Source organism: Trichinella spiralis, assembly GCF_000181795.1.
Source record: "Trichinella spiralis strain ISS 195 chromosome Unknown Scfld2, whole genome shotgun sequence".
NCBI classification, from domain to species: Eukaryota; Metazoa; Nematoda; class Enoplea; order Trichinellida; family Trichinellidae; genus Trichinella; species Trichinella spiralis.
In genome coordinates this window covers 2,924,287-2,952,131 of record NW_003526941.1, presented here as the reverse complement: position 1 = coordinate 2,952,131, position 27,845 = coordinate 2,924,287, and the positions used below count along the sequence as shown (strand labels likewise).

The window sequence follows — 27,845 nt, the reverse complement described above, 5'->3', positions numbered from 1 at the left end:
ATGGTATATTTGATCATGAAATGAAAAATATTGCAGCTAATCACAACTGAAAAGTTTGAATCAATGAGCAATTAGATAAGGAAAACCAACAAGACGACGAATTGAAGGTCCAATAAGAAAGCGCGTTGAACGACACTGTGCATCAATCAATGAAATAGCATATCTTTCGATGGACAAGCAATAAAATGAAATTTTCACATCTTGAAAGCGATAAAAATGTCTAACAAGATATTGTTCCAAAAAATTAAAGTAAATGTATATCAAAACATAAATGTAAAAATAAATTACCTGGCCTCGAAAATTCAACTGCCAGTGGCCTTCATCGTTCACAGTAATGATCCAACCACTTTTGTACACGGTTGCCAGTTTTTCCAAAACAGTTTTCTTCCAAAATCTTCTGAAAGAATATAATAATCGACTTTTACCTTCTAATTGGCCATTTGTTGAACAGATCAACCGTTCTGATTGCAGATGTGCCACTAAAAGCAGAAAACAATTCTCCGAGCCACCAGTAACGACGAACGACAAGCTCACAAATTTGCATTGACCAATTTCCACTTGTACTTTAGTCTTTTACCACTTGCTGCTCATCGCAATACAGATTCAATCCACTGTACCAATTCAATTACAGTAGTCCACCAGCACAATCAACTACACTTAATTCATAAAACACCGATTTACACTTAGAAAAGTTAAAATGTGATTTTCAAGTACTACCCCTATTGTAACGTTGACAATTTTTATTGATAAGTCAGTCATTTTTTTTTATTTAACCAAGCAAATGCTCTATTCAGCTAGGAATAAACGATGCAAACAACAACACACGCAAAAAACAATACACAGACGGCACAATACCCAAAGGATGGTAACACTATTGAACTGTAATAATATGCAATGCATCATTGTTGGAAAATTTTTAAATTGTAAAGAGCGAAAGTCGATTTCGATTATGTGAAATTTTCAGAGATTGCTTTTTAATTTTATAATTTTCATTAATTTTTTTTAAAAGAAATTATTGCGAATCGGAAAACCGCTGCTTTTAAACTGATTTGAAAGCAATCACAGTGCATAAGAAATGATTAAAATTCGACGACCGTCCCACCGAGAGAATTTCACGGGTCGAATGTGCAATCGGATTGATTGTTCAACACTCATTTCTATTTTTGCCTTCCAGTCGACACAAAACACCTTTCGTGATTCTGTCTTGGTTTTAGTTTTGCGGCGTTCAGTTTTCTCTTTTGCGCTTCTGATGCTAGAATGGATCAACTCGCCGCTTGATCTGTCAGGTTTTACAGTGAATTTTTCAAACTCTCAACTCAACAAAGCCTCGACAAACTAAGACACGCAATAAGATTTATTTGCTCCATTATTTAATTAAAGAATAAGTCCATTATTCCATTATGCCTGAAGGTACGTATTTACGGGTCCCTGTTGAAGAACGACTGAACCGACTTACACCAATGTGTACATTCTTCATTCTGATTTTTCCATCCATATTGACCGCGCAATAGACAAGTTCAGTTTCAAAAGGAATCGAAACGTGTCGTTCTTTTGCAATGCAATTAAAATTATTAATTTTCAAGTTTTTGATATCACGTGATTGAGATTCCAGTTTTGTTTACTTGATAAAACGCCACTGTTTTGTTCCTCGTCATACTGTCATGCATAATAATGCATGTCCATGATAAATCTTATTGGTACTATATCCATCCCTCCCCTCCCCCCTTTCTCCCCCTATGGATTAGACGTATGAACGCCTTTGAATGCAAATATTGATAAAGTAATGCAGTAGAAAGATGCTCAGCTAATAAACCTACGATGTAAAGTTATGCCACAAGCAGATAATCATGGCGAGTTGAACTAGACCCGATCAGCAATAGCCATGCTTCACCAACTTCCATTAATTTTATAAATATAATATTATGTGATTATCATTATTATATAACATTAAATAAATAATTTTATTTTTCAGTGCCACAAATTCTTTCAACCAGCTTCTGTCGAATCGCTGTTTATTGCGCTTGCACGATATTCTGAAAAGAACTTTTGCATGAAAATAAGTTTAATAAAAAAAGTTACCTTTTCATGATAATAATAATAATAATATTCCAATATTTAAAAATGCGCTACTTTTTATATTTTATATGATCAGAATTTTATCAATTTTAACATATTTGAGGTATTACTGTACTTACTTTACCTCATCATCAATTATTACCGTAAAAGTACTGGGCACTTTGGGTGAAGGAAATAAAGACAGGCGCTTTTCCGCTTTTTCGTCTGAGCTGTGTCAGAGCGTTTGTAAAAGGCAAGATTATATATAAATACGTGAAAAATTGTAAATACTGAAAGTCTTTGATGCAGTTTTTCTCAAAATGTTGAAAGTTATTTAATAATATACAGTTTTGAGAAAACAACATAACAAGATTAGAAAGAGCTGCCTGAAGAAGTGATGGACAGCTGCTGCAGTACAGATTTGGCTTCTAAAGCAGCAACGGTTCCTAAATTGAAACGCCTGAATTTGGGTAAAAGCTTGTCAGCACCAGACGATCAGCCGGTTTATCCGTCCGCTCCGCGACCATCGGCAGCTGTTGACAGTTTGAAAAGGTAGTTTAAAGTTTTTCACTACTGTTGACATCATCTCATTGTTTATATCCATAAGCAGATTGTGAATATAAAATGCTTTAAATGAATATATTTTCATTTTATTGGTACTTATTGAGAATTTATTATTGTTTTAAAATAATTTATCAATGCAAACTGTTGTTTTTGTTTTTAGGCAATTGTCTATAAATGCAGCAAATTATTTTGGAATAGCACCTGTCGCTGATTCTTCCATGCAGAAATGGACTAATCGTAGAATTCGACATTGCTCAAGGAGGTATGGTGGCATTCGTGAAAGCAAATTGGGACAGTTTGAAACGGTGAGTTGATTTGTTCGTTTTTTATTTAATATTTTGACAGTTTTTGTGTTTGATTTTGTGTTGTTGTCAGATCGATGGGCAGATTTCTGCTCCAAGTATGCGAGTTCGAGATCCATTGGCAATACCACGACTACAATCGGCACAGTTCAGCCTCGGTCGCAGCTTTTCCATGGACAGTCGAGCGTCAAAAGTTCGAGTGCTGCGTAGGCGAGATAGTGTTGCCAAGCTGGCCTGGGACAGATTTTCTTCTCTTATACGAGTGAGTCATCCAGCTACAATTGTAAACAATGACTCGGCAATGCAGTTTTGCGTCATTCGCGTGGGTTAGCGTTTTTCTTTGTCCAACTTTATTTTTCTCATCAAATACTGTATTTTGCAATGTAATGTATTACTGTAGTTTTTTTTTTACTTTTGTATATATTTGAAGAAATATGAATTATTTTTAGTGGTATTGATTTGAAACTTGGAGTTTTCTGTTGTTTCTTTGTTCTTTGTATTATGTTTGTAATTTTTTGTTTTTATAAATATTATTTCAAAAGCTTTGTAATTTTTTAGAGACGTCTTTGAGTTGTGTTATAAATTGATTATTATTAGAATATTGATAATTTTAGGAAAATGATTTTTAAAAATATATTTAGACTGGCTCTTTGAGCCATGGGCGCTCTACAAGGCGGAATAGACGCTATTCACGCAGCTTTTGTCCTACTAGTTTGGTAGGCGATGATTCAGTATTTGACGAGGATGCTACAGGTGTGGTCGGTCAGTCAACTCCCGATCTCATTGCTACACCAGACTCAGTACCAATGGCAACAATAAGAGAAGAATCTGAATTGGGCAATCGAAGTTCCTTTTTAACGGAACCTCATGATAGTGCCAAGATCGACAGTCAGTTTGTAAAAGCGAGTGTTCTTTATATATTATTTTATTTTATTTCATTTTTTGTCAAAATCAGGATAGAATAAAATGTATTTTAAGGATGAGTCGCCACTTCAGGATGAAGTATTTTTTGACTTTGTCCCGTGTACTGTTTCGGCAACTCAGAAATTGAATGATACTTTTCCACTGAAATTTGCTAAAGTTTCTCATGCTGTTCACCCACTACGAGGGAAACCAGTGTTTTTGCCATTGGTAAGTTAATTAATTAATTAATTAATTACTATGTAGTGATACGGTGTCACTGTTGTATGTTTATGTAATGCTGTGCTTGTTTCCATTCTTCTTACCTTTAGACTGAAGAAGAGATTGATTCGAAGCCAGCGTATATTTCGGATGATATTAAAATGGTCATTAATGAAGAAGAATCGGTGCCTACTGCTAGGAAGCCGGTAGTTCCTGCGTCGTTTCAACAAAGAGCATCTCTGCTGCATCCTCTGACGCGAACGTGTCCAAAGCGAGGTTTCTGGAGTGGGGTAAAATGTACACAGTTGTAATCATCTTGTGCACTTAGTGTTGTAATTAAAAAGTATATGCTTTTTGCTTAGCTGTTTTCTCGTTTTGTAAGTAAGAAAGGAAAGCGGCGTAAATTTGGTGAAGGTGTAGTTGGTAGGTTTCTGGGACGTAGTCTCCGTAGGCGTTCGGAACTGAGCCCGCAAGTTGTCCAACAGTTGGACGATTTTGATGACTGCAGGTAATTTTTGCTGCTGCTAATATAATTTGGGGAAATTCGATTTTGTTTGTTGGATAGCGAAATTTTTTTTTCTTCTATTTTAGTATTTCTATTACTTTACATAATTTTTAGACCTTATTTTACATTTTGGGTGACGACTGTGCAAATTTTGGTCACGCTTATTTCCATATCGACATATGGCATTGGGCCAGTTGGGTTTTGGCGTACTCACGTCAGCGCTTTGGTTTTGCAAAGTTCATTAGTTTTGGAGCATGTTGCATATTTTGAGCAAGAAAATTTTTTGATTGGCCCACGCTTTGTATAGCAGTTGGTTTGGAATTCAAGTTTATTATTAGTTTGTTGTTTTTATTGTTAGGCAGATTTGGTGCATCTTGGAGCAAAGTATGCGCCGTGCATGCGTCGAGATTTAAACGTTTATTCAGTGATTGAAAAGAATCGTCGTATGGAAAATACAACTGGCTGTTGTATATTCGACGATGGTATGGGCTGTGTGCAAACTACAGAGGATCAGTGTCCAGTGAGTTTTGAATTGCTGATGAAAGAGAGAAATTTATTGTTATCTTTTTGCGATTCATCTAAATCCAGAAACTTTTGGCTAACTGGTATCAGTGGGAAAAATACAATCGAAGTAGTGTTGAACAAAGGAGTAGAGTCGTTTGCGGTCAGGATCCGAGGTGAGTTTTGTAAATTCCATTGTATGATTGGTACATCTGTAATTACTTTCAAATCCTTATAGAACATGTACCAAGCCGGCATCGATAAGTCCATTTGAATGGCCAGATGATATTAGCAAATGGCCAGTAAGTTTGGCTGTTGTGAGAAAAAAACATTTTTTAATAATACATATTTATGAATTCGTATGTAGATTTGTTCTGAATGGACAGATGTAAAGGAATACAAGCACATTGGTTGCAAAACAACAGGACGTCCTTGTTGTATTGGTATCCAGGGTGAGTGTCGAATAACTACAAGAGAATATTGTGACTTTGTTAAAGGCTATTTTCACGAAGAAGCGACGCTTTGTTCACAAGTATACAAAGATTTTTGTTTCATCAGGTAGAAAATTGTTAATAACTTTGTAAAGATGTCTCCGTTTAGGTTTCTTGCCTAGGGGAAGTCTGTGGAATGATACCATTTTTAGATCCGGATCAACCTGACCAATTTTCACGTTTAATCATTCCTTTGTTTTTGCACGCAGGGTTAGTGTTCTTCAGCTAACGCAGAAATGTAGAATATGTAGAAAAAAAGAAATATTTTTAGGATAATCCATTGCTTCATAACAGTTGTTATACAATATTTTTTGCTGCGCGATTTGGAAAAGCTAGTGGGCTGGAGCCGCGTGGCTGTTATTTATATGATCAGCGGGGTAGGTGGATACCTAGGTTCGGCTGTCTTTGTACCTTACCAAGCGGAAGTAGGTCCAGCTGGCAGTCAATTTGGTTTGTTGGCTGGGCTAGTTGTGGATGTGGTCTATTCATGGGAGATGATCGCCCGACCTTGGAAGGCGCTTGGTCAACTATTAGCTTTTATTGTTTTTTTGTTCATTCTTGGCCTGCTGCCTTGGATTGACAATTATGCACACGCTTTTGGTTTTGTTTTTGGTCTTTTGCTATCACTTGCGCTTTTCCCATACATTCAGTTCGACGAAAACGGTCGACGCAAGCGAATTATAATTGTTGCTTCATCACTGACAATTTGCATTGGTCTTCTTGGCGTTTTAGTGATTCTGTTTTACGTCAATCCACTTTGGTCATGCGACAATTGTGTCTACTTTAATTGCATACCATTTACGGATCATCTTTGCGACAATCGTGGTCTGGAATTAAACTTGCATCCGTTGTAAATCCAATCGGAATTTTCTACCTCATTTTTTACACTTGCACTTGCATATATCCATTTATCACTGCGTCATGTTTTTCTCAGTTACACTAGTGGATTTTTAAGCTTTAATGGTAGTTTTCATTACTGTTGTCTATTATTGTATTTATAAATTACTGTACTTGATTAAATGGTTGAATATTTTCCTCTGTTCTCTGTGCATGCAGTAGATGTTTATGCAGCAAATGAGATATCTGTGTGTGAATGTTGTTGAATAGTTGTTCCGTTTTATTTGTTTTTTGTTTGTGCTAGATGTTTTATTTAGAAACAGAGATAAATAAGAAACTTATGAATAGAATATGGATCCAGAAAGTACTCAAGCAGAGGAGTTGGAAGTGTTGCGAATGATTTATTTAGATGAATTGATTTTTGATGATGAAAATTATCCGGCCAAATTTCACATTCCAGTCGAGGCGGTCACAACTGACCAATTTCAATGTCAAGCCGTGAAGGTTGAATGTATTATATGGTTTGAATACACATCCAAATATCCTGAACAGGAGGCGCCTATATTTCGGATTGATTCCTGGTCCAGCAACGTCACGTCAGCTATGGTCGACCAGATCCAAACGTGTTTAGAAAACGTCGTCAAGCAGAATTTCGGCACGATGATGATTTACACACTGGTCGACACTTTGAAGGTTTGTATACTGTAATTTGAAATTTTGCTTGCTGTTGTTATTGCAATTGTTGCATTCTGTTTGATGTGCAGGCACGTTTGTACGATTTATGCGAACAGCTGCGTAATGCACAAGCGTCGGCTGAAAGCGGTAATAAAGTCGAAGTCGGTAATTGCGAACAAAAGAAAGGTACGCCAGTTACGTTGGAACTGTTCCTTGCTTGGAAGCGATCTTATGACGAAGCGACCAAAAAAATTGGTTCAAAATCAGTGGGCGGTCAAATGAGCACAGCCAAACTGACCGGCCGGCAGCAGTTCCAAGCTGACACATCTCTGGCCACTTCAGACGTGCCATTGTTGGATGTGAATGATGAACCATTGACTATTGATCCGAACAGTGAAGAGCACGATATTACGAAAAATTACGATCAGTATCAATGATTATAAACTGAAAGATGAACAATAGAATAAAGCGGTTTATTGTTTTCTTTTCAAATTATCTGCTTTTGTAATGTTTAATTCAGGTTGATCTACCTGTGTTATGTATTTCTTGCATTTTTTGTTCAATATATGCGGATTGTTAATGTTCATAATTATTGTTGATTGTGATAATTTTACCGCTTTTTTTCAGATTGGTTTTTTGATATTTTTTCTTCAGTGATGTGGACGAAAAACGTTTACCGGCAAAACGATGCAGTTGTAGAGTTGTAGAAAGGCGATTACTATACATATATTTTTTTGCTTGAAAAATAGAACATGGCTTTACCATCATCGCCAGAGAGTTTGCAAAATTTGCCCGTTGCAACAGCAACACCTGAAGCTGTTGCTGTTAGCAATGACAACATTACGCCTTGTGCCTTGTTGGTGGAAGTGAAAAGCAAGTTCGACGCGGAATTTCGTCGCTTTTCTGTCGATTCAGTTTCCGCTGGATCTTTTGAGCAGTTCCACAAGCTGGTTGAACAGTTGCACAAGCTGGAAGAGATCCCTTTCACACTTTGCTATAACGATCCGCATGGTGATCTACTGCCGATCAACAACGACGAAAATTATCGCAAAGCGTTGGAAACGGCTCGACCATTGTTGCGTCTGCTGATTCAGCGCAAAGGCGAAAGCCTGGCCGAGCGTTACGGCTACGGAACGGACAGCTTGAAGAAGCGAAATCGAATAAGCCGATTTTTAGCCGGTTCCACGACCTTGGACCGGAGCTACGACATCAGCTTGCCTCAAGATTTTCGGCAAGTGTCGGCTATAATCGACGTCGACGTTGTGCCCGAGTGTCATCGTCGAGTGCGCCTTTGCAAGCATGGGAGTGAAAAGCCGCTTGGTTTTTACATTCGTGAAGGAACCAGTGTCCGTGTTACTTCTCAGGTTGAATTATCCATTTGTATACATATATATATATATATATCATGCATGCGCATGTATATATGTTTTGTTTTCTTTTTTGATTTAGGGTTTGCTGAAAATGCCTGGCATTTTTATTAGTCGTTTAGCAGCCGGGGGCATTGCTGAGAGTACAGGCTTGTTGGCTCCGAATGACGAGGTGTTGGAAGTGAACGGTATCGAAGTTGCTGGCAAGACACTTGACCAGGTGACGGATATGATGATTGCCAATGCAAGCAATTTGATCATCACCGTTCGACCGGCCGATCAACGTCTGACGTTAGCTCGGTGCGCGAAAAATCGTGGTTCAGCAATGTCTCGTGAATCCGAGGCAAGGAGCAGCAGTGTTTATGCCTCGAACGACAGCGACGAAGAAGACCAAGAAGATGAGGTGAAGGACTTGCTTACCTCAGGCCAATGAATCTCGTCTTGCAATATGTGCTGTTTGCAACTTGATTTTTTCAAAAAATACAAAAAGACAGCACAGCACCTCTTTTTTTAATATATTTTAAATCATATTTTCTTTTAAGCATATATATGAGGAAGCAAATGCAGCACAACTGATAATGTTATTTACATTTTTTTGTTCTATTTTTTTATTTTGTTGCGTCCTTTCTGTGGCCTTATATGAATGCAATGGTGTTCATACCGGAGAAATTGTATACTTAAAATCAGATTCTATTATCATTACTATTATGATTTGTATTGTTATCATTTAACAGTTATGAAATTAATTTTTGAAACTCACTTGCCTCTATTTTATTATTATTATTATTGTGATTATTACATTTCTTATTGCCTTGTCTTATCATTAAAAAATTTTTATTGCCATATTGTTTATTATTTGCATATACATGACAGTGTTTGTCATTTGGTTATTATCATTATTATTCGATGGATTGATATATTTTATTGATTTTGTTTTCTTATTGGAAGAAATGCAGTGATTGCCTGTACGCGTCGACCGATGAAAATGTTGGTCCGCTGTGATTACGTCAAAATCATCATCATTACATCATCTGCTGTAATGTGAACAATAATAACGAGTAAGCTGAACGAGTTGTTGCTTTTTTATATTTAATTCGTCTATAGTTTTTTTCATTTTTAGAGTCTGCTTCAGCGGTAATGGCTAATAGATTTATTTGGTCAGAAGTTTAGCATTATTTTTTAACAAACAAAAAAGTATGTTCGTTTATTAGCCCATTGTGGACAACAAATTTGCATCGAATGCAGCAGGTAAGATTGCTTTTGAACAATTTGAATTATGCTTGTTTGTTTTATTTAAATTGTCGTCGTCAGTTTTATGTTTTCAAAGTCTTTTTCAATGAATGCACAATTGTTTGAAATGGGTAATTATAGTTCAGTAATTAAGTGTTTTTATTTATTTCAGTTTTCTTACATTAGTTTTCCATGCAGTTATATCGCATGTCAGTTTAATATTGAATAGTTTTAACCAAAAATTTTTTTATTTTTTGAAGAATTGGTTTCTTTAAACATTTAAGTATTATATATATCTGCTATATGTAAAAAATGATAAAAATTATAAAACATCTTTATGCATTTTTTGTTGGTGAAAAGTTCCATTCGTTAAATTGTTCTGTTTACAAGCAGTTATTTATATATGTAATTTTATCCATTTTAATTAAACCAATCAAAGTGAAAATTGATAAGTTATACCAGCTGAAGAAAGTGTTGTTGTTGATGTGCTTCAGTTTCTGCTTTAGTGTATTTTTTTCTATAATGCGTATGTTTGTTTTGTTCCGCCGGAGAGCTCCAACGGAGGCTTTTTTCCAAAAATTGCTGCTGCTGCTGCTGCTGTTGTTGTTCATGCAGCTTTTAACGAATGTATCATCATCATCCATAGAACGGATATTCTTTTCAAGAACACACCCCTGTAATGTGAAATGTTTTTTGGTGGTTTCATTTCATCGAAATTTGAAGCTGTAAAAGTCGGTTTGAAGTGACGATTTCATTTGAGGGAAATTGATTCATCAATTTTAACGATTTTGCTACTTTTAAATTCAGTTCCTGATCATAAAAAGACATCCGAATGTGAAAGATTAGAAGTAGCAACGCGTTTTGCTTTTCCTCCCGCTCTGGCAAGACGATTCGGCCTTTTATTGCTTTATATCAGAAATTTTTGTTTAAGCCAGAATTTTCTATCCAGTCAGCGATTCCAGTGCTAAATGCTTGTGGTGTTGTGCGTATCTTTTGTTTTTGAAATTACTGTTTTTTCTATTTTCTTTTATGATTTTTCATAATTTTTTATTTCTCTTTTTTCTATTAATATTTGCATTTATAGTTGTCGATTTTCGACAATGAATTTGATTTTGAACTTTTAAAAACGTTGTCGAATTGGAATCGAAGTTGTCGTTGGACAGAGACGATCATCTGTAGATAGATGATATCTTTGGGCCAGGTGAGACGGATTGATTGACTTTAGCGCTTAATCGATAAGTTGAAACTTTTTCATTTCTTGTATTTTTGGTTTCATAAATGAATTCCACATTTTTGATAAGCGTGCGTCAGTGTGAATGCTTTATATCATTTTTATTTATTTATGTATGAGGTGAATTGTAATTATTTATTTTGTTTTCTTTTGTCATTGGCCAAAATGAATGGGGCAAATATAAATGGAATATTTATGCTGTTTTAACGTAGAAAAATGAGAAAGATGAGATGAGATGAATTGAAGGGGCAAATTATAAAAGATAATTAGAATTGTTAATTTCTTTTATTTTTTTGAGCACAGAAAAGGGCAGTATAATTTTGGTGCAGTTTTTCTTTGACTGCATTGAATTTCTGTCGTCATTTTTGCAAATTTCTTGTCCTAAGCTTGATTGGAGCCGAAAGGCAACAGGTTTCACATAAATATATATACGTATATTACTAGCAGTAGAAAACTTGATTCTGCAATTGCAGTTGATGCTTGTTGTTTGAATTTTCAGTTGCCTTCTTTTTGTTTGCCCAATTGGTTTGCTGTTCAACAATTTCATGTGATGATTGTTTTATGGGAAAATTTTTGATTGCAATTTTATGAAATCCTATTCTGCTACTTGGAAATGGGTTTTTTGTTTTGCGTTTTGTTCAGCTCTTTTGAAAATCATCTTCTGCATATGTAAGATAGACAATAACAGAAGCAAGCATTGACCGACAACGATATTTTCGCCTTTCTTCTGTTTTCTTTGTATGTTGAGTATAACTACGTATATATGTACAGTATATTGAAATTGTGCATCATTTTGCTTGAAGAACATGGAAGAGAAGAATCGAGTTTCCACAATTGAGTACAGCAAAATGGAATAGTTGAAATGAAAAATGATTTGCATGTTAAACGTAGGAAGGTTTTGTTGAATCAACAGCGGCTGATTTTGTTTAACTTACTTACATCGCTGTACGTCGACATTGCTTACGAGCATTTCATGCTAGCCAGTGGTGAATCATTCACTTGAACCATGCAAGTAAGTAGCCCAGAGATGTAAATTTATGATTTAAAAAGAAAAAGAAAAGTTTTTTTAATTTCAATTTCAATGTGTTCTACTGGCAACACTTCTTCTGTCGTTGTCTTTGCTTCTTTGTCAGTACCAACTTGCGGTTATTGTAATTTTTGGCTTTTCAAACTCTAACAACAGATCTGTCGCATATTTATTCTCTTTCATTGGCTAAACAGAAGGATGTTTTCTTTTTCTGTTTTCATTTAGTAAAATCTGAGGAGAGGATTCTCAAATTGTTGTTCAAGTGTAAAATTTTGTGTTTTCTTACGACAATTCTTCCTCTTATTTCACAACCAATTATTCTTAATGATGAAAGAAGAATTTATTTAAGAGTTATTTTTTCCAGTTTATTATTCTTTTTTGATTTAGTTTAGTTTAGTTTGTTTGGTGCAATTCAGTTGTAGTGCGGTATACGGTAGGTAATCTGTATCAGTTGTAATGTTGAAAAGTTTGTCAATTGCGAAGCTATTGAAAATTTGCTATTCACGAACCTCGTGAATTTTTAAAACTCTCAGTGCAGAGAATCGATAATGTTTTTAAACTGACTTTTCAAGCAAATTTAAATTGTACAATAGCTGACCAATATTGTTATGCTTTCCAACCAGCAGCATGATTGGTGTTTTCCACAATGCACAGTTTAATATTTGGTGAAACAGAAAAATTCACAATTTTTACTTTGAAATAATTTCAATTATTAATATCAAAGTTGTCAATTTTGTAGGCGGAAGAAGTGAATAATTTTAGCAAAGATTGAATTGTTTTTATACAATCATTACAGTATTAAAAGAATCTGATCGACAGCTGTGTTGGAATAATATTGTGTGTTGAATTTATTATCAGTACAAACTTCAGAGAATTCAATTTTGTTTTGTTATCAGAAATATGATCAGTATTTGCAGTTCTTTTTTGTTATTTTATAGGTATTTTGAATGATTAGAAAGTTGCTAATAATATTGATCATGTTAAAGTATTTTTTTTTCAGTTTGAAATTTTATATTAATTTTTAACCATTTTTTATCATTGTTTGAACATATTGGAATGATAATAATTTCGGAAATGAGTGATGAAAATTGATGAAGTCGATTTTGATCGAAAATCGTTTTCACTTGTGAATCGAATTGTTTTCCCTGTACTAGTAGAGTGTGTATGTATTGAACAGAAATAATATATTCAATATTTTTATATTTTATATTGTTTTTATGAAAAAGTTAATTAATATGACATAAAAGGCGGAGAGTATGTCAAATTTGTAAGGAATTTTATCGAAAAGAATTGCTGTTTTCAATTTTTGATTACTGATGTAATTGAAAGTAAATGATATGATAATAATAATAATAATGGTGTAAAATTGGTTAAAATGTGATATTTTAAGTAGAAGATGTTCATTAATGTTATCAAGTGAATTTATTATTTTCAACTGATTTGTTCACACTTGAATCACTCAGGCATAAATTAAGCAATTTCATAAATCCAGGCCTAGTTGTTACTGACGGGGAAATTCGATTCTTGTCTATTTAAATTTCTAAGGAGTTGTCATAGGTTTGATAAAAGAAAAATAATATGTGATATTTATTATTATGAATAAGTTTCTTTTTGAGAATGTCAAATTTGTTTTAGAAAAAAAGGAAAAATTTTTTTAATGGTGTTCTTCACGGTTGTCTGCTTTTTTAAGATGATACGTCTTGTGAAGCAGTTGTTTGTCTGATTGTCAAGATGTTTGAATTTTCATAGGAGAATGCAGCAAGAGTTTGTCAGTTATTACTAGGCTGTTGATTGTTTTAGTCAATTTAGAATTTGAAAAATATTTTTTTAACATTAAAATTTTAATGTTGAGAAGTGCATATGTCATTCTCAGATCAGTTTTGCGCAAATCATTTCCTATTGTGTGTATGTGTGTGTGTGTGTGTGTGTGTGTGTGTGTTGTTCAACTCTCAATTGCACTGAAAACGCGTACAGTTAGTAGTTCTGAAGCCTGCTTGCCTGTTGATTGGAATCGAAGTGATGGGGCAATTGAAAACTTGAAGTAAATTTTAAAAGGAATTGAATTTTCAATTTCAATTGCATGTGGCATGTTCAGTGGCTTTGTTTTCAATTATCAGAATCGGATTTGGAATTATTGCTGTTGCATCTGGGTTTCACCTATTGTTCATACTGAATGCATCAGTCGCATTTGCTGTTCATAAAATGAAATTATACAATAGTATAAATTCAAAATTGATACTCTGCCAAGCAGGTTCGACATGCTATTTATTGTTGCCTTCATTGGATAGGGTGTAAAGTTGATTGTGGATTTTTGAATTTCAACTTCAATTCTGCAAGCTCTTTTTTGCATGGCATTCTTTGTGGCTGAGGTACGTTTGTAAAATGCGAGTTGAACCTGCTTTTCTTTTGTCTTTTCTTCAAAGCAGCTTTTAAATATAATTTTTTCCGAATCTGATACATGGAAATGATAGGTACTGTTGTGTTCTCAGTTGACCAAAAATAAGGCATAAATATGACATAAAAGTTGGTCATTTAGTGATTGATTATTCTAATTTTGAAGACGATTAATTTATTTGTGTTAACTTTGTGTCTTAATGAGTTGAATGATTAACTTTGCATTATTTCTCTTAGGTCATTTTGCATTTGCATTCACAGTTTGAAAATGCTTTTATGAATTTCTTTTTCAGTCAACAAAACAGCAGCTCGTTTGTTGTCATTATTGATCATATGTTGTTATGTTGCAAATTGAAATGAATTGTGATGAGGAAATTAGCTTGCAACACTAGCCCCATATGCATGGAGCGCGTGATTCATTCATGTGTATTCTTGCGTTTGGGGTAGAAAAGCGTTTCGGTGAATATCTTGTTTCATTATCTCCGACTGTCAAATGTTTTTTGCACTTACCCATACAGTGAAGTTGTATAGTGCCATACAGAAAGTTTTAAGCTTAAACATAATTAAGGAAATAGATATTCTTTGCTATTTTAAAAGAACTGTTAATCATTTAAAATTCAGGACGTGTTCATCGATTTTGAAGTATGAAACCATTTTAATTGGTATTGTTCATGAAATTGTTATTAAAATTAGTTCATACTGTTCAGGAGACATTTGTAATGAAATTGTTGAAATAATATAATATAATATAATATAATGTAATCTAGATTTGCCGATGATATTGATTTTCATTCTATATATCTATATAAATGTGTTCGTGTGTGCATATATACGAATTGAAATTTAGTTGAAATGGAATTTCTTTATTTAAAAATATAATTTGTTCGGTTTAGGTTATTAGTTGAATTGTTTGTGTTAATTGAAAGATTTATTTCTTTTGATGAAAGAAAAAATGGGTTTTCAGTTTATGAGGCGCATTATCAACACATGTGCTAATAAACTTGAATACTTTGAAGAAAGGAAGTGATAGCGATCAGCTTCGGTCGGCTAGATGGTTAACTTATTATTGTCTGCCTGTTGCATGTTGATATATTTTTAAAACTATCCGAATAGAAATGTATGAATAAACAATGGGAGTGTCATTTGTCTTTTTGTCATCAGAAGAATATGGATGTTTTGTTCGCCTTTGCTATAAATAACATCTGCATTAACGATCTTATTATTATTGTTGTTGTTTCTGCAGCTTATTGTTAAAATACAAAATCGGCGCTTATTCCAAAAACAAAAAAAACATTGAATAGTAAAACTTTTGAAATTTGCTTAATTTTTTTATCTCCTCCCGATTGTCAGTTTAGTACAATGGATGATATTCTCGAGTATTTTATATTCTGTTGTTCATTTATTTATTTCCAAATATTTTGCATATCTCGCTATATGCATATATGTGTGATTGTTAGTGTTGTTTGCGATTGATATTCGAAGAAGTGAATGAAACACTAAGATGAGGAAAACATTCAAAGTGAAAATAATTTTTGAACATGATTATTTTTTTATGGGTTCAACCGAGGGTAAATCGCATCGCATATGCATGCAAGTAAATCGCTTAGGCAAAATAGAGTTGAATTATTGATAGAAGTTTAATTTTTAGAATAAAAATTTTTTAAAAATTAGAACTGAAAAAATCTTTTGAAGTGAATTGCACTGTTTTGACAGTTAGCTCTATTGACAGTTTTCAGAAACAAATTTGACGTCTAAATTTTGTCATCGTTGACCTGATATTGAATATGCAGTAATAATAATAATAATAATAGTAATTATTATTACTGATTACAGATTGCGATTATATATTTCTGTTTGTTGATGTGAATGTTAATATTTAATTCGAAGAAAGAAAGAAATGTAGAAAATAATATCGATAGAATTAATGCTTCTTTTTCTGACTTTTGTGCAAAAGTAGTAAACGAAGCGTGATTTTTTTGCATTGAAGTTTTTGAAATTATGTCCGAATTCTAGTCATCATCGACTTGTTTAAATCAAGCCGTTTTTTGATGATATGGAATATGTCCATCCTATAGTTGATTTGATTTGAATGGAATCTGAAGCATTTTTCGTTGTATTTATTATTACTGTACTGTGAAATTGGAATTTTTTCTTCTGCTTGAAATGAATTGCATACAAAAAGTTTCCCTTTTTTTTTCGTTTTCATTTTGTTTTGCCTGAGATTGGTTGGTGAAAAGTGGCTTGGAAAAACAAATCATACAATGCGTCGCTTATGCTTAATCCAATTTGGGTTCGATTCTGTTGCAAACTTTTCAGCACCAGTGGTTTGAAAAGAAGAAAAAATTTCAGTTCATCCCTATCTGTTTGTTGATTTGATTGTTTTATTTATTCATATATTTTTTATAACGCGTTGGTGGATACATTTGTAAAGTAGGTTTTTGTCTGTTAAAGGCTAGTGGGATGCGAGTAGGTGGTGAATGTTTGGAATCGCTTGAAATTGTTTTTTTTCTCATTTTTGCTACGCACGTCCTTGTGGCCACGTGATGCACAACAGTCCAAATGGGCAGTAGTACACTTGTACGGGGAGAGGTAGGTAATGGACTGTTGCAGTTTGCATTGAAATAATTGCACTTGGATGATTTTATCTTTGGTTTGTTGTATGTAATAATTTTTAATTATTTATTATTCAAATATCCGTAAGTGCACACGTCTGGGTAGTATTAATGAAAATTAGGAATTTTATGTTCTTACGTGTACAGATATGCAGATGTAGTATATTGTGTATTTTCTTTTGTTGACCTCGGCAAAGCAAAGCTAGTAGTAAGTAAGTATGTATGTATGTATGTATGTATGTATGTAAAAAGCGTCAACGTATAAGGTCAGTGTTGACGTTGATATTTCGTCTAATAGCCCGCAAGCGACCGCTGCTGTATTAGACGGTCAAATAGAACGAGCAAAGTTGCTTGGACGATAATTTGCTCCAGTTTTACTGTAGACCGGAATTTGGCAATAGAACTGAGGGGAGAGTCCGTTAGTTGTACTTTGGTTTAGTTTGGACATTGCGGCTCATATACTCTGAACATGGTTCGAATTCGAAGCTGGTCGACAAGCTCGAAAACATCCTCTACAGGAACCGTTTGGTCATTGCCAATATCCGCATACCACCAGGTGGGGATTGAACAAGTGAATCTATCTTTTTTTTCATTTCTTACTTTATTATTTATGATGGTGATTATTGTTATTATTATTATGATTATCATCATCATCATCATCAAGTTCCTTCACTTTTTGTTGATTGCTTAAGTTTTATTAATTATTTTCCATATCAACTTTATTTATTATTCCTTTTTAATAATTAATATTCATATATTTTTTTGAAAATTGAACTTTTACAGGTCAGAATTTGTTTTTTGTAATAATGTCTTCGACCTTTTTATTATGCTCAGTTGTAATAATTAATGTTACAAAAAAAGTTCACCAGTTTTGTTCAACATTAATAAATTTTCCATTTGATTTTCTTTTTTCATCGCTTAATCAAAAATCCAGCTCTGTCATCATCATCATCATCATCATCCGCTTTGGCAGCTTGTTTATGTTGCATTTACTTTGAAAAGCAAATTGTTCAATTATTATTGTTCAGTGTGAGCTTTTTGCAGTGGTGATGATTGAACAACCAGTTGAGAAGCAATTTTGTTGTGTTAAGTTGATGTGAAGCAATTTTTGAATTTATTGCTAAAGTCTTTTTTGTCAAACGAAATGAACAAATCGAGCATACTGGTTCGCTTATTCGGCATTAATGAGACAAGTGAACGGGTCATTTTGGCATTATGTTCGAACAATTACATTTCCACTAATGTATAGCTAACAATGTGAGAAAATGGTCACAGTACTCTGAGTATTAAAATTATCATGCTAAGTGTTGCTTTCTTTTCTTTCAACCTTTATTTTACTTCTCACTTATTAGTGTAAACCATATATCACTATAAAGACCATGCAATATATAGCGCATATTGGAAGGAAAAAATCTTTTATTTCCCAATATAATATGAAATGTTATGTTTTTAATTATTCAATGTTAGTGTATTGTTAGAACGTATGTATTGTACTGATAATGATTAATGATCAAACAAACACGATTATTTTGGCAGTCATTTTTCTCTCTTCTTCTTCTTCTTCTTCTGTTTTTTAAACAGCTAATTATATATTCATCTGATGTAATGAAAAATGTGTTGACAATGTGCGTTGCCAAAGTTCAATGGTGATCATTAATGAATACGAATTGTTGGATATTTTTTTGCCTTGCCTGAGTTGCATTATTCTTTAGACGTCATTTTTCCATTAGAACATTTCGCTTGCATTTTCATCCCCATTAGCAGTTTATTTTAGTACGTGTCACCGCGGAGCGGTTTCTGAATTGGAATGTTTGCTTTTCACGTGAAGCATGCTTTCAGATGTTGCGATTAAATTTATACACGCGGTTACTTTTGCGTCTTTGCTATGCAAACATACCTTAACGCATTTTATTGCCGTTTTGCTAACCAACGCTGGCGGTCAGATTGATTATTATCAACAACCGATTGAGTGGACAAGTAGGAAAAGCTTTCTTTCAAACACCTCTTCAAATATTGTTTGATTTAATTATCATATATACCTCTTATATGATAATTTTCTTTATCAGTGAGCATTGTTATCGTTGTATTGACTTTATTATGCTTGTTGTTGTTGATGCTGTTTCAGACTCGGGATGGCAGGCCCGATTTGACCAATTTGGAAATGGATCTGTTCGATGTTCAGCTGAAAAAAGCCGCAACGCTGGAGGACAGATCGTCAAGGTGCCATAAAAATTGCTTAAAGCCATCATGCTTGCCTATTACGATAATTGTCATCTTCATCGCCATGGTGATCATGTTTTCATTGTTGAACGAAGATTATATCGAAGATGTTGTCATTTTGAAAGAAGAGAAGCAACTTTGCAGCCAACAAAATTGTCGGTATGTATATGTAAAAGCAGCGCATAAATAAATAAATGTACATTCAACGTTATTAATATTAGCACTGGTTTACTTTGATTCGATTCATTATTTTGTTGTTGTCGTTGTTTAGAATATCTTTGGTCGAAAGCATTCCCATGGGTATGCAGTTTGCGGTGAATTTGTCTTTTGTCGAAAGTACGTATGACACTTGGCGAGAGTTGCTTGCAATATCTGAAAATTCCGTTCACATTGGCGCGTTTTATTGGAGTCTTCGTGCCAAAGATATGCTGGCCGATGATTCTGATGCTCAAGTGTGCTGCCTACGCTGTCACCAGTGCATCGTGTGCAGTTGATGAAAAATGTGATTTAGGGAACGGATTTGTTTAATCTTTTGGAAAAGGTGGGTCGCAAGCGTAAAATTTCAATAGCGCAGAATTTGGGCGATGAGCAGTCGGTCCGAGAATCTGAGCTTCTGGACAAGCAAGGTATAATTCAGACACGATTAGTTATTCCTCGTTACGACGTTATTTATTATTTATTTATTCGTGCTTCTTTGCTTTTTGTTCATAGGATTGGCTGAGATTCGCAGTTTGAATTTTTCCAAATGGTTCGGTTCAGGGGTACTGCATACTAAACTGTGGATTATTGACGAGGAACATTTTTACATCGGCTCAGCGAACATGGACTGGAGAGCGTTGACGCAAGTATTTGGTTTTGTATTTCTGTAACACTGCGTTGAAATTTAATTGAAAATCTTACTTAATCTTATCATTTTGCGCAGGTGAAGGAGTTGGGCGTGGCAGTGTACAATTGCAGTTGTCTTGCACGTGATTTGGATAAAATTTTCCAAGTTTACTGGTATATGGGCAAGCCGGGCACTGGTTTGCCGAAAACTTGGCCAGCTAAGTTTTCAACGTTTTTCAACAGTTCCAGTCCGATGCGAATCAATCTTAACGGCATTCCTAGTGACGTGTACTTTTCTGTACGTAATTAACGCAGTTCGCTGCATGCAGTTGTAGCAAAGAAAAACTGAGCATCTGTTTAAGAGCTCTCCTGAAGCGTTTTGCCCTCGTCATCGTGAAAAAGACATCGATGCACTGATAAACGTTATAGACAAAGCGACGGATTTCGTTCATGTTGCTGTGATGGACTATTTGCCGATGGTTGAATACGTGAAATACCCTTGGTAAATAGATGAAAAAGCTTCAGTTTTAGTTTTGCTTTTATTTTCCTTCATGAAATAACTTTATACGTTTTTAGGTTCTGGCCAAGAATTGATAATGCAATTCGAGCTGCAGCATTCAATCGAAAAGTGAAAGTGAAACTTTTGATAAGTCAATGGAATCACACGAAGCCGTCAATGTTTGCATTTTTGAATTCTTTGGCTGCTTTTGGGGCCGGTCTGGCGCCGGATCGTATCTTAATTGTAAATAAGTATATTTACATATGTGTATAATGTTTTGCTTCATCTTTTATTATGTTATATATTGTTTAGAAAATTTTTGTTGTACCTACTTACAGTGAAAAACAAGCGAAGATTCCTTACTCTCGGGTGAATCATAATAAATATATGATAACAGAGGATACGGCTTATATCGGTGAGCAAGCAGCTTTCGATTTTTTTTATTTCACATCAGTGCTTCAAATCGTGAAAAAGATAATTGGAAACTCTGTAATGTAATATTTTGCATAATGATGTCAGGAAAAATGATGTTTGAAAGAGTTTCATTTGACTGAGCGAATTGTACGAGTGTGTAAATGTTTCAGGAACTTCAAACTGGGTTGGCGATTATTTTTTAAACACTGCTGGTGCAGCAATGGTGATTCGGCAGACTAATATTAGTGAAGAAAATTCATTGGACGTTTCAGTTGTTCGTCAGTTGCAGGAATTATTCGACCGCGATTGGAATTCATCCTTTGCTTCCGACTTGAAAGAGTTTGTGCTGTAATTGGGAAAAGACTATCCAGGGGTATTTTATTTTCCATATTTCCCCTCGATTATATTATCTGCTACTGTCACTTACTACTTTTATTATTGCACTTGTTCTTGGCTCGTACTTGGTTATTACGATCATCTTTTGTTGAACAACACATTTTGTAAATTGTATCTTCTATTACGACGAGGTGAAGCTTTTGAGAACGAAGCGTGCAGTGAGTGAAAATTGCCTGTCATTTATTTCACAGCTCGTTCATAATCGATCATCATTTGTTAACTGCTTTCAGTAAAAACAGCCCCAAGCAATATTCCAATGGTTTTGACGTGATTTCTTTTGTCAACAGTGTTCTCTGATTTTGTTTGATAAGTTCGTTTTGATTCGAGATAATCAACCGCCTCTGCTGTGTGCTTGATCAATCGCGTCCAAATATGTTCACTGCGCAGATATTAGGGGGTGAGCATTTTCAAAAAATTATATTTTGTAAATTGAAATTAGTTTTCAATTTTTCTTCTCTTCAAAATTAAGAAAATTTCACTTTTAAATAATAATTCATTTTAAATCTCATATATGGGCATGAACAGTATAGAAAAAAATTTATCACGGTTAGTGACCTTTCACAATTTATTATTACTTGTGAAAATGATTCAGTTTGTTGTTGAAATGTAGAACGTAGCTACTACTGGTATCTGTCGGTCGTCAGATATTTATTTATTCAAGCAGCAAAAATAGCGAAAGAAATGCCTTCCCAAATCCAACCGTTTCGTTGCGGTAAATAAGTTGATAGCTGACTCTGTGTTACTTGATGCACGAATGTCGCACCAGCTTTGCGAAATTGGTATATAGGTACACTCGCATTGCAAACACCAACTCCAGTGACACCGTAGCCTACAGTTCCCATGTCACTGTAGCCTTCATTTCTTCGTTGATTATACAACGCATCATCCATCACGTAGAGGTGGAAACCACCAGGTCCTGTCAGGCCACGAATTGGTCTCAAATATGGGCACGCGGATTGTTGAGCTTTTGCCCACCGGCCTACAACACCATTATCGCTGTAACCGGAAATTGTAGTTGCTGTTGATAGTTGATTATCATTTCCACTGGTAAACCGTCTGATTGTTTGTAGTTCATCTAAATTGAAAATGAGAAAAGTGAAACAATAAGGAATTGAAGATTGAATCAATTATTACCGTTAGCTGGAAGCGAGCCGCATGAACTGGTAGTCTCCAAAACGGACAGAGAAGCGAAAAGGAAAAGCAAAGTTCTGATCATGGTGAAATGGTGTGCAATTCGATAGCAATTTCCTCGGATCGCTTATAAATTTTCTACTGTTTTTTTAATTAAGGTGATGTGACGTGCGACTATGTTTATTTTCAAAAAATGTATAATTTTACAATGAAGACGGTTGACTGTCTGTCTGGTTTGAAAATGAAAATAATAATTATAATAATGCAAAACCATCATTACAAGAAAAGCATATCGCTTTTTCAATTTAATGCATTGTTTTTTTTGTCAGCTATGCGCGTCACGGAGCATGTTGTTGTTGACATGACTGGCTGGATTCACTTTTCTCGTTCAACAATTCAGTGTTCCTAAAACCACTACTTTGCTTATTCACATGTGAATAACAATAGAGAACAAGCTTGTTGCTGAATGGCTTCCTAAATGATTGATTTCTCAGTGCTTAGTGTTTTTTGCATTTCATTTCATTTATTTCCATTAAGCATCACTGATGCCGGTGTTTATTTTTCTTCCTAACATATTTGCTCACTGTCTCCGGAACTAGTGGTATTTTTTTCGAAAAAAAGTTTAACGTGATTTGATTTCTGTTGCAGCAGTCATAGCAACTAATTAATTTCACGTACTCTAACAATAGCACTTTTAATTCTCAAATTCTGCTAATTCCGTAGAAAATATTAATACATGGAATAAGCATGCTCTTGCTTGCGGTATTGTTAGTGTAATGCATTCATTAAAAATAAACTACCATGGTTATTTGTAATTCAATTATAGTCATTTCTGTTGCCGTGGACATTCATTTCACAGCAAACTGAAAAGCACTGCTTAAACTGCAATCCAATTCCATATCCTGGAAATTTTATTAATTTTCAAAGAAATGAAGATTTTATTTCTGATTTACGTCTTCAAATTAACGAACAACAACAACAACAGATAGCATGACTGGCATCTTTGTACAGAATTTTCAGAATGAGCTACTCATTACAGTAAAATAATACTTGATTTTCTTTTACTGTAAAGCAATTTTCTTCAAAAATATTTTGAAACGGGAAAACCGTGGTAACCTGAATAGCTAGTGGCATATGAAAAATATTCGCTACAATTACGAGTGATTTATTATCCATTGAGAGAATGCTGTCTTTCAGATGTTTATCGCGATTCTTATACTGGAGCAAGTGAATTAATGATGGTATTTCTCTTTTAATTTGCATAATATTCTTCTAGACAGTGTAATAGTAAGCAAAATAAACATTTTGAAAATGAAACAGACAAAGAACTAATATTTGTTTTATTATTTGTTGGTGACGGGAATTAATTTTAGGTAAATATAGTCGACGTTGTCGGTTGAAATTAGAGAAATAAACGCTTTATTGGTATAATGTAACAATCAGTGAAGAAAGAATATGATGATGATGTTAGTGATGTTTACCAACAGCACTCATGTCATCGCCGGTCGTCTGTGGCTGAAGTGGTAAGCTTGTTTTATTTTCAATTTTGTTTTTTACTGTTTTTCTTTTATTTCTTAGTCCAGCTTTGTTTTCTGCCGTTCAATTTTATGGCTGTTGTTTATTTATGAGATTTGTGTAAATTCATGTGTGTTTTTTGAATTAGATTTCTTAAATTCTAATTACGGGTGTTGTTGCGTTTTGTCTGCTCAACATACTGGGGGAATGTTTTTGCATTTTGTCTTCTTTTGCAAGCAATTGAATTTATCGTTACATCTAAAGTTTTCTAGAGCAGCACAATTTCTCAATTTTTACAAATACAAGATGATCTGCATAATTTATGATGTTTACAGTTCATTCAAATATTAAAATCACACATTAATATCGTATATTTAATTTAGCGACTTTATATTTAAATTTATTTTCTTTTGCATATTCAGAATTGTTCATTAAAGATGTGAAATTTAATGATTTGCAAGGCCCATTTTTGAACTTTGCCCATTATTCACATTGTACATTGCTGAAAGTGAAAATAATAATTGAAAAAATATTTATATCATATGGATGAATAGTCTGCATAAATAAATGTCAATAATTCATGTAAGATATAATTGTACTCGTGAAATAAATAAATTCGAATTGTCTGTAAGAAGTATATTAGGGTAGTTGTTCTTTCTACTTGATGTATTGGCAGTGGAATATAGATGTGTAAGAAATTTTCTTCAGTTTTTGCGAATATGAAGACCAAGAGGATTCAGTTGGGTGTACTGTCATATCTTTTATATTTTGCAACATGTCAGTATTGCAATGTTTTAACGACGGTTTATTAGATAAAAAGTAAATTGTGTTTAGTTAGGATGAAATTATTGTTATAAGCGAAATAGCTGATATTCTGCATGGTTTAAATAAATATATGATATAAATGTAGTGGAAAATAATAAACAAATGTAGTTAACACTAGTTGCTAATCTTCATTGGTAATTATATAAATTGATGTATATCCATTGAAACGAGCACAAGGATGTTTTATATTGATGATGTCAAATAAATAAATTTGCACGTTAATAATAATTTTCATAATCCTATACGAAATGTAATTATGAAGTGTTCATTGAAATAATGAATTGATGAAATTTGTACGCTATTACAAATTCAAAATTAGGTTATTTGACTTAAGGTAGTCTATTTTGCTTTTGGCATAATTTCCTTACTGCTGCTTTACTAATTTTCAGTTTCATAGTCAGTTATTGAGTGTATGGTCATGATGGTACGCTCTGAACTGCAGTTCTCTCCTACAGTTAATATTTATGCTTTCATAAGTGAGAAAGACATTCTGTGCTTTCTATTTGCATGAATCTCCTGACTGCTCTCTTTTTATCATATGTGTGTAGATGCTTCAGTTTATGCAGCTGTAAGTTAGTGGTATGCACTGGCTGAGGATTTGTTTTTCCACTGGAACACCGGACTGGCATCCATAAACCAGATATATTTTTTCAGTCTACTTCATTATTATTTCTTCAGAATGTTTCATCACACTTTGAAACAACCCAAGAATAAGATTGATATCAGCGTTCAAAAGGCAATTATTTTACTAATATGATATTTTTGATTAACTATAAAACTGTTGAAAATGGATTCAGTGTATAGAATTTTTTGAAATTTCACATCTAAGGTAACAAGTTGTTTTAATAGGTTGGGATTGCTGCCTATTTCAAATTGAAATTTTTTTCCTACTAAGACGACATGAGATGGAAAATTATTATTTACAATATTTTTTAGTTTCAGTGCAGATTGTTTTGGTCGAATAGCTACATAAACGTTGTTTCTCTAGCATAGGAGAGTAACTTTTCTTTAAAACTCGTCTTATCAGTAGTAACAAGGCACTTGTCTATCAACGTTGATATAGATTGTGCTAATAAGTTTCATTATTAAATAAAGTTATTCACTCTGTGTTATTATTGTATTACTGACGGGAAGTTATGTTGTTCTACTAGAGGCAAAGTAGTTATCTATTTGCATAATTTCCTTAACATTGTATTACTTTTCAGAACAATTCTTCCATCATCATCAGTCATTTGGATATTCGACATGGTAACACATGTGCTGAACTGGAATTCCCCTCTCCAATATCATCAGTGATTAAAAGGTAAGGCAAATTTGATAATGTGATGCGCATATATGCTTGCCATTTGCATGACCTCACAAATATGGTGAATGGGAACTAATTGGTATCTGTTCTTAGATGATGAATAGGTGTTTTATTATTTTGAGATGACTAGAACTTCACTATTCATGTCAGTTAAAAATGAATGCTACTAATAATACGTCTTATGGAAATTAAGTAGAAAACGCAATGAATTTAAGATAGCATATTAAAGGTATTTTTTTATTTTTTCAGATGTCAGATATGCAAAAGTGCATCTACTGCAGTTTCAAAAAAGGTCATTTGTTATATTCAAATAGTCTACGAGAAACGTTCTTTGAATGTTTCAAAACGCAGCGGGCAGTTATCATTCCCTACGTACGTATCCGTATTTGCTGATGAAAATATGTAAACAATACTATATTGTTATTATATTTAGCATTTCATGTATCACTTGTATGAATATGTATGATTACATAAACCAATATAAAATGGTTACATAACAAATAATTTATAACCGATAGAACTGCATGATGATTATGTTTTGTTCCGAAAATGTTTGTTTGCCATGTCATTGCTTTTTCATAACTAATCATTAATAACTATTTTGGTGATGGAAATGCTTGCAAGCTTTTAACGGTGGAGCAAAGACAATATATAATTATAAAACAATTATTTTTTTTATCTTTCTTTGATTTATTTAATACGTAAATTTTAAGATTCTAGAGAAATTAGCATCACCACGGGTAAGTATAATAGTAAAATTCTAATTAAATGCACTCTTATTTGTATGGATTACGTTTTATATGGCTGTTTTAGATAATGTATTGAGAAGCTTTCAGTTTACTCGTTATTCGTCAAATGTCAAAAATCCTGTAAGCTGTTTTACTATTCGATTTATGTTTTCTTTTTGTATTCTGAATTATACACATTTTAGGTGAATTGTTTTGCAATGGGTGAAAAGTAATCGAAACAGTTTGGGACTGAATGAACAAGTTGTTTGGAACGCGTTGCTTTGTTTGAAAACTTGTCGTGGTTAACTTCGGGTAATTTACAGGTATTTTTTACAGTGAAGATTTTTTAGTTGGTAAGTCTGGGTAAGTATTTTTTGCAGTTAATATTCTAGTTCCATCGATTCTTGATTGAAAAGATTTGAAAAGTATTTCAGTAAGTATTGAAATTCAGGTAGGTAATTTTAAGTCGAGGGAAGAGAAGAGAGTGCACTGGTATAAAGGGAGGAGATGAGTTGGAGAGGGAGATGAGTTGGAGAGGGAGATGAGTTGGAGAGGGAGATGAGTTGGAGAGGGGGAGATGTAGGAGAGGGGGAGATGTAGGAGAGGGGAGATGAGTTGGAGGGGGAGATGTAGGAGAGGGGAGATGAGTTGGAGGGGGAGATGAGTTGGAGGGGGAGATGAGTTGGAGGGGGAGATGTAGGAGAGGGGGAGATGTAGGAGAGGGGAGATGTAGGAGAGGGGGAGATGTAGGAGAGGGGGAGATGTAGGAGGAGGGAAATGAATTGGAGGGGGAAAATAGGAAAGGGGGGATGAATTGGAGGGGGAGATATAGGAGAGAGGAGATGAGATGGTGGGAAAATTCAAACTCTATATTTTAAAAATTTTAGGCACCCTCACGCTTAACTTACGGCGCTGCCTAGGGTCAACCCTCCGGGGGTGCCTGGGGCTTAATTTTTTAAATCTCTAGAGAAATGCCGGAGAGTAGTAGCAAGCGTAGCCTGAGATAAATATTTTTTTAAATAATCTTGAAGCATAGCCTGAAGACACATCTTTTTTTAGAAATATCCTGAGGC

At 34.1% G+C, this 27,845-nt stretch overlaps 7 protein-coding genes across 7 annotated transcripts; 5 read left to right on the top strand and 2 right to left on the bottom strand.

The window, feature by feature from the left end:
- Positions 1 to 60: 60 nt before the first annotated feature.
- Positions 61 to 1,470, bottom strand: Tsp_03141 (conserved hypothetical protein). Its single transcript, XM_003379433.1, has 2 exons — positions 1,457 to 1,470; positions 61 to 397 (listed from the first exon to the last, which is right to left on the bottom strand). The coding sequence occupies exons 1-2, from the start codon at positions 1,468 to 1,470 to the stop codon at positions 61 to 63; spliced, it is 351 nt and encodes a 116-aa protein (XP_003379481.1).
- Positions 1,471 to 2,753: 1,283 nt separating this feature from the next.
- On the top strand, positions 2,754 to 7,489 carry Tsp_03140 (peptidase, S54 family). The gene is made up of 15 exons (XM_003379432.1): positions 2,754 to 2,924; positions 2,965 to 3,247; positions 3,642 to 3,817; positions 3,900 to 4,052; positions 4,154 to 4,333; positions 4,406 to 4,551; positions 4,663 to 4,762; positions 4,907 to 5,068; positions 5,137 to 5,225; positions 5,288 to 5,351; positions 5,417 to 5,501; positions 5,693 to 5,750; positions 5,812 to 6,365; positions 6,739 to 7,070; positions 7,142 to 7,489. Exons 1-15 carry the CDS (start codon positions 2,754 to 2,756, stop codon positions 7,487 to 7,489), a joined length of 2,901 nt encoding a protein of 966 aa, XP_003379480.1.
- Positions 7,490 to 7,804: 315 nt separating this feature from the next.
- Tsp_03139 (partitioning defective protein 6) lies at positions 7,805 to 8,852 on the top strand. The gene is made up of 2 exons (XM_003379431.1): positions 7,805 to 8,416; positions 8,502 to 8,852. Exons 1-2 carry the CDS (start codon positions 7,805 to 7,807, stop codon positions 8,850 to 8,852), a joined length of 963 nt encoding a protein of 320 aa, XP_003379479.1.
- A 7,001-nt stretch (positions 8,853 to 15,853) lies between these two features.
- Positions 15,854 to 17,275, top strand: Tsp_03138 (conserved hypothetical protein). Its single transcript, XM_003379430.1, has 5 exons — positions 15,854 to 15,918; positions 16,523 to 16,625; positions 16,753 to 16,841; positions 17,061 to 17,125; positions 17,166 to 17,275. Exons 1-5 carry the CDS (start codon positions 15,854 to 15,856, stop codon positions 17,273 to 17,275), a joined length of 432 nt encoding a protein of 143 aa, XP_003379478.1.
- A 1,799-nt stretch (positions 17,276 to 19,074) lies between these two features.
- Tsp_03137 (phospholipase D3 protein) lies at positions 19,075 to 21,223 on the top strand. Its single transcript, XM_003379429.1, has 9 exons — positions 19,075 to 19,292; positions 19,405 to 19,585; positions 19,645 to 19,759; positions 19,893 to 19,978; positions 20,056 to 20,244; positions 20,321 to 20,460; positions 20,535 to 20,700; positions 20,770 to 20,872; positions 21,042 to 21,223. Exons 1-9 carry the CDS (start codon positions 19,075 to 19,077, stop codon positions 21,221 to 21,223), a joined length of 1,380 nt encoding a protein of 459 aa, XP_003379477.1.
- A 700-nt stretch (positions 21,224 to 21,923) lies between these two features.
- Positions 21,924 to 22,483, bottom strand: Tsp_03136 (hypothetical protein). Its single transcript, XM_003379428.1, has 2 exons — positions 22,402 to 22,483; positions 21,924 to 22,342 (listed from the first exon to the last, which is right to left on the bottom strand). Exons 1-2 carry the CDS (start codon positions 22,481 to 22,483, stop codon positions 21,924 to 21,926), a joined length of 501 nt encoding a protein of 166 aa, XP_003379476.1.
- Positions 22,484 to 24,480: 1,997 nt separating this feature from the next.
- Tsp_03135 (conserved hypothetical protein) lies at positions 24,481 to 27,270 on the top strand. Its single transcript, XM_003379427.1, has 9 exons — positions 24,481 to 24,547; positions 24,622 to 24,716; positions 25,675 to 25,713; positions 25,944 to 26,041; positions 26,294 to 26,426; positions 26,758 to 26,784; positions 26,881 to 26,913; positions 27,123 to 27,135; positions 27,239 to 27,270. Exons 1-9 carry the CDS (start codon positions 24,481 to 24,483, stop codon positions 27,268 to 27,270), a joined length of 537 nt encoding a protein of 178 aa, XP_003379475.1.
- Positions 27,271 to 27,845: the final 575 nt, after the last annotated feature.